Raw genomic sequence first — 10,342 nt, 5'->3', positions numbered from 1 at the left:
GTCCTTAAAATGCCATCTAATCCATGCTTCCCACAACTAACCTCGAGCTTATACATCTCGGCGTTTCCTATCTAATACCATCAGTAGCAAAGCAGTATTGGTAGAAAAATGTGAGGGCTGGTTACCTGTTGAGGTGAGAACACTAGATATCTGACAATTATCAATGTGGCCCCGGGGAGTTGCCGCGGTAGTCTTTTCATATGTCTTTTCAGTTGTCTTTCTTCTCTCTCATTTTTTACAAATGTGAAATTGACCTTCCTATAAACTTTTGACCAATTGCTTTAATTGAGCGCGCCCGGGCTCATTATATTCACGGAGCTATAACTTCCTAATTAGGCTTAGTAGTAGATGCTTTCCAATATTGAAGGCATTTTCATTGCTGGAAGGTGTCACATGATCCCCATTATGCTGTATGCAGATAGTTTCTTATATTCTTTATTTAGTCAAATGTACTCTTTCTTATTCAAGAACGACCTGGAATCTCACACTACATACATATTCATCCACGCATAAAAAATCCACGATGTCTTTTATATCCAGGGATGACTGGGCAAGTATTCTGACCCCTGACGATGCGGTAAATCTGCAGGCATCAGGGCTGGCCAGCCCTCCTCTATATGATGGCACCCGCCGAATTCATAAACGACGCTTGAATAGATCCAGCGACGAAGAAGAACAACATCTCCCGCTGACCCCCACATCAACCGCGAGCTTCAGGAGGCTATTATGGATCCTAAGTTTCAACATATCCGTCTAACCGAAACTTGTAAGTTCTGGGTTCAGGACACTATTCAGTTACGACACCGGGGGCTACGGGCGATACAAGAAGCTTCTCGTAGGCGTGATATGGCTAGTCAGCGGGAAGCTTCCAGACCTGGATGACGATCGATATCGGTGGTACCTTGGTTGTCACACGAAACTGCTTTGTCTCCCGCTGTAACAAGTGCAGCTGCAAATGCACCGGGGTACAAAACTCTATACAAGGGTATTGACCAAGCTTAGATTGATAGTCTATTCGGCAATGATAGCAGCGTTGACTTTTCATGCCTTACATCCGCGCCACCTACTGATTTCTCGGGACGACACGCAGATATTTACTTTGCTTTTGAGCGAGAAGTGGCCGAATATTATGCCTACTATGCTAAACGCCGCAGCATATATAGCGCGACTGTCATTATTCACATCACTATCCCGAACTCGGTTCTGGAGTCTCTCCCTGCACCCGATATCCAGCGTATTTATTGGCCTAGCGCAGAGTGGAAGTCGCTTATCTTAACTTGTCGACGAAGGGAAAAGGTCCCGTCTAATCTCCGCAAGTATCAACTGGCGAAGCTTGTGATTGGCACCATTTGTGGCAAACCGACCTATGGTTTCGGCAATATGCAATCTCCAGATGAAGTCGCGGAGAGGATGGTTCTTAAAACTAAAGATGGACGTAACGCCGTCTAGTTCTTTTTCAAAGGGGACGATGGAGATACGTCCAGCAACGTTGCGGTCTTCCCTCTGACGACACGGGAGTTTGAGGATTGGCGTGACACTGTCTAGTTGCTTGTGCGGGATGTTGATTCTTGTTTCTTTGAGAACTCGATGGTCTTCGTTACTAAATTATCATTTACTGGGTCAACTCTCGGATATCCCTAACTGTTGATGTAGCTAGTAGTGTAAATCTAGTATTGTAGAATGAGAGGGTAGTCATGTAACATATCTGATAGAGCCCACATATTTTAGGAGCATGGTTGCGGTAACTTGACCCTACTTGCCAGGACTCTTATTTTCCAGAGTGCAGTCGACTAGTCTAATACATTTGTAGTCCCTCCTCTCTCTTCCTTCTCCTGGCCTTTCGAAAACAGAGAATCAGAAAAGACAGGCAGTGTGCTTCGAGCGTTTGAACCAAATATCGTGGAGAATAAAGAAATTATCCGATACTACTCAGAAGGAGCGCAGTCGAAGAACCAAATTGGCTGCTCTAACGCTTATGAACCGATAGAAGGTGTAAAGATATGTCCGTAGATTTCAGTGAGAATCTCCATATCAGCTTGTAGGGATGGCGAACCAGACCCCGTATGTTGCAAGAATCGGATCGTCCTCTCAAGAAGGCATTGGAGTCAATCCCTGTCAACCAACTCTCGTAGGTTCGACATGTAAGTGGCGGATAGAACAATTTTATTTCCAAATTGCCTTTATGCATATGATCAGCAAACAATCGATTCCAACACACCCAATATATTAAAGGCTTACCCATGAGCTGTTCCAAAGATATTGGTAATTATTAAGCGACCTTCGATCCGATCAAATGCCATTGTATTCAAGATAGCCGACTTGATGCATTTCAGTTTCTTCATGACTCTGGGGTTCTTGAGCAAAATAAAGGTAATGGCACCGAGCAGCGCTGCGGTAGTCTCAGACCCAGCGTTGAGGAGTGAACGCATTGTTGATAGTTTTCCATCCTTTGCTTCCGCTTTTCAGGACCAATATCATCCAGGCCGTGTCGTGTCTCTGTCTCTTCGCTTCTGGATCCTTCGGCAAAGCGCCGAATCCACCGAACCAACAAGTGTGGGGAGCGGGAAGGTGGGCCTAACCCTCTTTAGAGTTTGAGCCTCCCGCTCATCCCCGACAATTCACGTGATCCCCACTTAATCAAATCAAAGCTGATTAGTTAGTTACGGAGTATGTACTAACTAACTAATATTTTCGAAGGGGCATAATCATATTCCTTGCCGGGTTAGTTCACCATATCCAGGTCCAAATATTCTAATTAATGTCACATCTCATGTGTAATAACAACAACACTGCCAACCCCCCTCCGTTACCAGAAAAAGGTATCCCCTCACGGCCATCTAGACTCATGTCCTGGCCACTCTCCATTTCATATATGAATCCATTATCTACACCAAGCTTTCCCAACGCAATCCAGACTATTATGCTCGTTTTGTCATCCGGATACCCCGACTCACGGTTCCATGGTGCGGCATTTGAGTGGTCGATATCGGACCATTTTAACAGATGTGCTCTCGGGTCAGGAGAAATCTTCCGTTGAAATTTCTTCACTACTCTTTCTATATTTGACCGGATCTATCGATACTTAGGAATGGGTAACAATAGGTATGGTTAGGACTCACTATGGACCATTCCACAACCACGCGTTCAACGTGCCTGTTTGACGGCAAGATGAAATGGGCAATATTTCCCTGTCGGATCTAAGTTCTGAAACAAGATCTTGTTCTGATGATCGAATTGTCCGTTCGGCTCCGTCCGAAATCGTAGAACTGATTGCTTGCTGGGTATCTTTCTTTGGCTTTTCCTCGTAAGTCGTGGATTGCGATCTCATTGCTTGTTATGTCTCGTGGCTTGGTTCCATCGCTGCTTCAAAGCCAGGGCTGGCTTCTAGAATGGTATAAAAAGTATTTGATGTGAACAATACAAAAAGGGAATATGCGCAGGCGGTGCGAGGCGAGGGGCCTCTAACATCACGTGCTTACGCTTGAAGCGCATTCGATGCATCCTAGGGCCTATAATACGTATCAAGGCTATAAAGTAGGCCGAGGATAGATTTCAACGGGTAAACTAGAAAAGAAAAGCAATCTCCGTGGTGATCAAGGTAATCAAGGGCAGAGAAGGCCTACTATTATCCGAGCTTGAAAACCCATGCTCCTAGTTTTCCTTCCTCCCTTTCCATCAGCAAAGGACATATTGTATGGTAGTGCCGTTTCAATTCGACAGGTTTGCTGCCAATTGTCACATTGCCCGAGATGTAGAATGGAATTATCACCACGTCAGGTCGCCCAACTGTGATCTTTAGTTCAGAAGATTCTTGTTCTTCACTTCGACCACTTGCATCTCGGAGTATAGGTAGTGTGCGAGCAATTATGTGTTAAATCAAATTAGATGATGTTCCGCGGGGGAATTAGGAGGGGTCCTTCGAGCCTAATTAACAACCGCATGCGTGTATGTGCGCAAGATATCGGGCGCCATGGAACTAGATCCTGTATGTTGGGAAAATCCGAAGTTCTATACAAGCTCAGGAAATGGCTTGCGATTTGAAGGCCCGACAAACAAGGACATCAAAAACAAAACAAGTCCGGATGAGTAAGTTTTGTATGTTTTGCTTGAAAATATATCATCCATCGTTTGTTCAATGGAAGTAACTAGATCACTTAGATATGTTATCACCTAGGCTACCATGGACTTCTAACAACTCGTAGCAAAGTCTACCACCTGACCATTATCCGACCATACGATACCTATATCTAAACCGTTGAGTAAAAATCATGACTTAACGTTGGATTCCATGATTTTCGTCATGTCCGGCGAGATGAGTGGATCAGTTCCGATCAGTGGCGAACGACGGACTCCCCATTTCTGATGATGATTTAAGCATCAATTATGAAAATGGAAAATCTTTTAACTAATAATGGGTCCAGCAATGACGAATCATTCGGTGCTGATTTTAGGGCTGGGGTGGGAGAGTTCGGAGAAATTCCCTAAGCATCGCATTGCCTGACATTCCCAACGGTTCAACACTTTCTTGCTGGGAGCAACGCAACTGACGATTGACCCATTGGCATGAGATAGCTAGACGGTTTTTTATGTTAAATAATGTCTCTGGATCCAGGGTCCGCAAATTTGAAATATTCTCATCTCGCAGCCATCACTCCCATCCCCACAATTTCATAAACACTAGAGACCTACAGGTCTCGTCTCCACTACTACAATGGCGAAACCCGAGCCAAGTGGTGGAAAGCAGCATATCAGCGAGAAGCCTGTCACACTCGGTAACTGGTACCAGCATGTCAACTGGGTCAACACAACCCTCATCCTGATCGTACCCGTCGGTGGCCTCATCGCTGCATGCTACACACCGCTGAGGGCAGCCACTGCTGCTTGGGCAATTCTCTACTACTTCTGGACCGGACTGGGCATCACTGCCGGCTACCATCGTCTGTGGGCGCACCGATCCTACGAAGCGTAAGCCTGCTACTGCCTCACCCTAGTTGCTTCGGATGAAGCATTGACTAACATCTGATATCTCTAGTGTCCTTCCAGTCAGAATATTCCTTGCATGCGTCGGCGGTGGCGCCGTCCAAGGGTCGATCCGGTGGTGGAGCAGTAAACACAGGGCACACCATCGATGGACCGACACAGTGAAGGACCCATACAGCGTCATGAAGGGCCTCTGGTATTCGCATTTTATGTGGATGGTTCTGAACCAAAACCCAAAGAACAAAGGCAGGACCGATATCTCCGACTTGAACGAGGATCCCGTCGTCGTCTGGCAGCACAAGCATTATGGATCGGTCATCTTGGTTTTCGGGATGTTGTTCCCTATGCTCGTTGCTGGCCTGGGATGGGGTGATTGGAAGGGTGGTCTTGTATATGCTGGCATTCTTCGGTTCTCGTTTGTGCAGCAAGCCACCTTCTGCGTCAATTCTCTCGCCCATTGGTTGGGTGAGCAGGTTAGTCATTGTCCATATCCTGTTCTTGTCATATTTCCGTTCGCTCTGACACGCTTTAGCCATTCGATGACAGGAACTCCCCTCGCGATCACGTCGTTACCGCACTGATCACTCTCGGCGAAGGTTACCACAACTTCCACCACGAGGTAAGAAAATTGTTCCCTTATATTTACTTTGCATCCACTAAACTCTGACCAGTTCCCCTCCGACTACCGCAATGCCATCCAATGGTGGCAGTACGATCCTACCAAGTGGTCAATCTGGATGTGGAAGCAGCTCGGTCTGGCAACCAACCTCAAGGAGTTCCGAGCCAACGAAATCGAGAAGGGCCGTGTGCAACAACTACAGAAGAAGCTCGACCAGAAGCGCGCCAAGCTTGATTGGGGTGTTCCTCTAGATCAGCTGCCTGTTATCGACTGGGACGATTTCATTGCTGAAGCTCAGAGTGGCAAAGCTCTAGTTGCCATTGCCGGTGTTGTTCACGACGTGACCGACTTTATCAAGGAACACCCTGGTGGTAAAACCCTCATTTCATCGGCCATTGGGAAGGATGCTACTGCCATATTCAACGGTGGTGTCTACACTCACTCCAATGCCGCCCACAATTTGCTTTCTTCCATGCGGGTTGGGGTGATTCGCGGTGGTGGTGAGGTTGAGATTTGGCGTCACCAAAACAACCAAAAGGGTGTTTATGTTTAATCTTTGGGAAGTAATTAGAGATCGGTTTGCCAATTTGTCAAGTTTCAAGTTTCAAGTTTCACGAGAATATGAATATCCACTTCTATGACCGGAGTTGCCGGGGCCGACACCAATTCATAACTTTCCTATTACGAAGTAGATAAAATTGCTTCAACTTGCCTGTCATATTCAAAATCTATAATTAATCAATAATACTCTGCTATTGTATGCTCCATGGTATTTCTGTGGTGCTGAACTAGTACATTTTCTATTTGAAAACCACATAAAAAGTAGTACAAGAATTAGACGAAGAAGCAGATGAAAAAACCATAAAAAGACATAAATAAAGCCATATATGTAGTCTAAGATCAATGGTTGGTTGTACTATTGTGAATGCATACCACCCATTCTTGGTTGATCGGATCACCTTATAAAGTCACCTGATCGACCACTATGAAGCCATTCAGAGATGTTGAATACCCTGCCATGTTTGTCCTGTTTGATAGGCTTCAGCTCTCTGTTTGCTTGTAGAGATCATTTACCACCATAAGGCTGTTCAGATCTCACCCGATCTAGGCTTAAAATAGGGACCCGTGGTGGATGTCGACGTTACTTGCGGCTTCATGGGAATCTGAACAATTAAACAGTCTCCCAGTCAGAGCCGTGAAGACACCACAACCAACATGGATCGACGCATTTGGGATATCTTACTAGCCTACGACTAGGCGGGTGGTTAGAGACCCTTCAATGACGAGTCTTGAAAAATACCATGAATGGCAATAAAAGTGACTTTCAGACGGCCAATACCAATGCCAATGTCAATGCCAATCGCTTCTTGAATTGAATTGTATGATAGAAAGCATACCACATCCAGATCCAGAATAGTGCTTTTGGATTTTAGATTATGTCATATTAAGAAGTGAACATGATGCTGATACTTGCTGGAATCCGAATTTTATGATGAGCACAAAGTATGTCCAAAGCCAACCATAGAATATGGCCCGCGACGAATTTGGCTTCGGCTGCTTTTTTCTCTCTCTTAGTTCTTACTTCTTCTTCCCTCTCTCTATGTGCCCATTTCAACCTCGCCTCTCCTCACGCTATGGATGAAGATTTCAAAGATAGCGTTATCATCGTTATGTCAATTGCGAGCATCATTTCCACTGCACTTGCTACCATTTTCTTCCAACTGTGGATGGCCTATCGCCTCGAATTTCGTCGTTGGTCAGTCTAGAACAAAGCCATCACAGCACACGGACAGTATTGTCCGACTTGTGGTTCATGTTAAAAGCTACAAGGACCGGACACTGGTGATGGTTAAGGCCCTCTCGAGATGGGAACTTAAGACAGAAGTTGCCAATTATCAGGCTTTTCGAAGAGACAGTGTGTCTTATCAATCTAAGTTTGCGGAATGGAGTCAACGTGAGTTGACTTGGTATTCGACTAAGACGACAAATGACTCCTGAACTCGTTAGGCAATTAGGGCCCGGTTTCCTTAAGAGATTGATCAAAAAGGGCCCTCTTCTTTTAACCTTTTTTAGTTGGCTTATTTTAGCTAGAACCACTCATGTATTTCTGTTTCTTTTATCAAACCCATGAAAAGTGATATGAAGATTACAATTTCTGTTTCCTGTTCCTTGGGCAAAAAAGGGCTGCCATATATCCGTTGACAGGTTCCAATGTAGCTAGAAAGAGTTCATCTCGCTTCCAAAATAGCCCAGGTTCGTCTCCAAATAACCATGTAAGGATTATGCTGCTCTGGGATCCCTGTCAACAAATCTTAACCCGTCACTTCTCTAGTAAATACTGTGTCAAATATACTTCGTCCTGATTACCTACTAAGCAACCGAAAAGTCTACGTCTTCCCGGTGCAAGTCAATTCGCGCGACTCATTTTAAGCCATCTCCATTGATCGTATTATGATACTTTTTTTTCCAAACATGTACGGGCCTGGCAAACCCCTCCTCGTCCCTCTCAACTTCCAATATCCTCTCAAATCCCAGCGCTTTCAACTCAGTCTCAAACGGCGGTCTGATCTGAATCGTCTTATACGTCTCTCTCAATTCTTTATTCTTCTTTGAAGCTCTCGCATAATTGCTCATAGGCTGCGGCTCCACGACGAGATAGCCGCCCTCATTCAGTATGCTTTGTATGTGCGCAAATAGCGTCAACATCCCGGAGTCCCCGTTGTTGAGATGAACCCACTTGGTCACAGAGAGCAGTAGGACAACGTCGAACTTGCCCAGCGCGGTACCCGTGTACGCGGACGCATCCACGAAGTCAAAGTGCTCGAATGTGCACGGCCCGTCCGGGTACGCCGCCTTCGCCTGCTCGACCAGCCACGGGTCGATATCGACGCCGACTGCGGCGGCCGCGCCGCAGTGCGCTATCGCCTCATAGGTCAGTTTGCCCGCGTTGCAGCCTAGGTCTATGACTCGCGCGTCGCGGAGGATATCTGATGGGAGAATAGAAAGGCGCTCGTCTGGAACGGTAGGTGCCCGAAACTTGGCGTAATATTGGTGGTAGTTGCCATGGCGCGCGGCGAGGTGCGTAGCTTTGAAGCGCTCTGCTTTAGAGAGTTCTGTTGCAGGCGGGGGATGGCATGCTTCTGCCATATTTGGGGATATTGCAAGAGAGCAGAGAGGCACGTGTTGGCAATGATATTGATTATCTCGAAATAAAATGGGTAATGACGGGACTAACGTTAAGTTCTAGCGCACTCGATAGGCCATATATTAGGATCTTGAAATTTTGTGATGCTCCGAGAGATTTGTAGGGTTTGCATATTCTCGGTGCCTGAGGCACTAACTACTTAGCAGGTGGTAGTTCATACGATCTGAGTCTTGGTCTAGCCCATGGAGGCATAACGTGTCCACTGATTAGATCGGTCCAGTCTCAGAAAGGAGCAATATTTCCCCAAGTAGGATGTTGAAAGGTTGTGAAAGGGGATTTTGAGGAATTCGATCCTTTCGGGATATCCACAACATGACGTCAGCTTTGCTTACTGTTTTCTCCGGCGCCTAGGTACACTACTTGTGCAACCCTAACATCCATACCGAGGTCGTACTCAACATGCCATTCAGACAGGCCCTTCAGGGCATTATCGATAAGGCAGACAAGGCTTGGGCGGAACTAAGCCATCACGACAACCCTCAGCCAGCACCGTCGTACAACAATCCCCCACCGCCTATTCCGACCGCTAGCAAGCCCCCACTAGCTTATCAGGAACAGCACTCGCAACCCCAGATCTACTGGCAGCCCAATCTAAATCCTCAAGTACCGGTATCTGCCAACTTTGCCCACGAACAGGGCCAACATGGATGGGGCAACAATGAATCGCAGAATTATACCGACAGCCCGCATAACTCATTCCATTCAAGCCAGGGCGATGCGGTGATCGTGCGCGCTCTGATCAACCACGGGAATCCCGACCCTGCCCAGAAGTTTACCAGCGCCAGACTGTCGAGTCACCAGACCCTCAGCCGACCACGGGGCTGTCTATCGGCCAGGATTACGGCGCCGGTGGCCCGAGGTATCTGGCCTGCCTTTTGGCTGCTGCCTAAAGACCCCTTCAAGTGGCCTGAGGATGGCGAAGTCGACATAATGGAAGCGTGGAACGGCGATGCTGTCAACCACACTTGTCTGCATTGGGGCAACTTCAACGGCGAGGACTGGAATAAGCATCGCGTTCTCGAAACCCCCATCCCCAACATTAGCTCGCCGGTAGGGGTGAGGTACGATTTTATCTGGGATGAGGACGAAACAACGGGCAGCGGGCGCCTGGTCTGGTTGATCGATGGCACGCCCATCATGAGGGCCGAGAAGCCGCCTGGCACAAGGAAGATGAGTGAGTTCAGGATCCTCATCAACATCGCTGTTGGAGGAAATGTCTGTCAGGGAAACATGCCCAGCGATGGATACTACGACACAGTGGTTCGTGAGTTGGCCATGTGGGACGCGCCCCCTGGAGGTTGGAATGAATTTGACAGGGCTTGGGGATATTCCAAAGATGGCAATACCATGTAACGGAAGGAAGGAAAAAGGAAATTTACGCTGCAAAGTAAATCAACCATACCCACATCCCCTACTTTCTACAGGTGGTATCTCTGACTAGGCGAGTGAGATGAGTTGCCGCATAGTGATAGACCGAAATTAGTCGTTTAAACAAAATTCGAAGCGATGCATCTTGACTCGTTTTCTTTTGACCGGAG

General features: G+C 46.9%; 5 protein-coding genes across 5 annotated transcripts; 3 read left to right on the top strand and 2 right to left on the bottom strand.

Annotated features, from left to right (window-relative positions):
* Nucleotides 1–523: 523 nt before the first annotated feature.
* LCP9604111_1848 (uncharacterized protein) lies at nt 524–1,449 on the top strand (the record flags this gene model as incomplete). Its single annotated transcript, XM_039069259.1, has 4 exons — nt 524–577; nt 658–766; nt 950–985; nt 1,091–1,449. 4 exons carry the CDS (start codon nt 524–526, stop codon nt 1,447–1,449), a joined length of 558 nt encoding a protein of 185 aa, XP_038931975.1.
* A 656-nt stretch (nt 1,450–2,105) lies between these two features.
* On the bottom strand, nt 2,106–2,429 carry LCP9604111_1847 (uncharacterized protein; the record flags this gene model as incomplete). Its single annotated transcript, XM_039069258.1, has 2 exons — nt 2,106–2,178; nt 2,239–2,429. 2 exons carry the CDS (start codon nt 2,427–2,429, stop codon nt 2,106–2,108), a joined length of 264 nt encoding a protein of 87 aa, XP_038931974.1.
* A 2,282-nt stretch (nt 2,430–4,711) lies between these two features.
* LCP9604111_1846 (acyl-CoA desaturase) lies at nt 4,712–6,152 on the top strand (the record flags this gene model as incomplete). The annotated part of the gene is made up of 4 exons (XM_039069257.1): nt 4,712–4,965; nt 5,033–5,453; nt 5,513–5,599; nt 5,652–6,152. 4 exons carry the CDS (start codon nt 4,712–4,714, stop codon nt 6,150–6,152), a joined length of 1,263 nt encoding a protein of 420 aa, XP_038931973.1.
* A 1,868-nt stretch (nt 6,153–8,020) lies between these two features.
* LCP9604111_1845 (uncharacterized protein) lies at nt 8,021–8,746 on the bottom strand (the record flags this gene model as incomplete). The annotated part of the gene is made up of 1 exon (XM_039069256.1): nt 8,021–8,746. The coding sequence occupies one exon, from the start codon at nt 8,744–8,746 to the stop codon at nt 8,021–8,023; it is 726 nt and encodes a 241-aa protein (XP_038931972.1).
* A 457-nt stretch (nt 8,747–9,203) lies between these two features.
* On the top strand, nt 9,204–10,157 carry LCP9604111_1844 (glycoside hydrolase family 16 protein; the record flags this gene model as incomplete). The annotated part of the gene is made up of 1 exon (XM_039069255.1): nt 9,204–10,157. The coding sequence occupies one exon, from the start codon at nt 9,204–9,206 to the stop codon at nt 10,155–10,157; it is 954 nt and encodes a 317-aa protein (XP_038931971.1).
* Nucleotides 10,158–10,342: the final 185 nt, after the last annotated feature.

The sequence above is a fragment of the Penicillium roqueforti genome (assembly GCF_015533775.1).
Source record: "Penicillium roqueforti strain LCP96 04111 chromosome Unknown scaffold_02, whole genome shotgun sequence".
Taxonomy (NCBI): Eukaryota; Fungi; Ascomycota; class Eurotiomycetes; order Eurotiales; family Aspergillaceae; genus Penicillium; species Penicillium roqueforti.
This window is presented reverse-complemented; position numbering and strand designations above follow the sequence as displayed.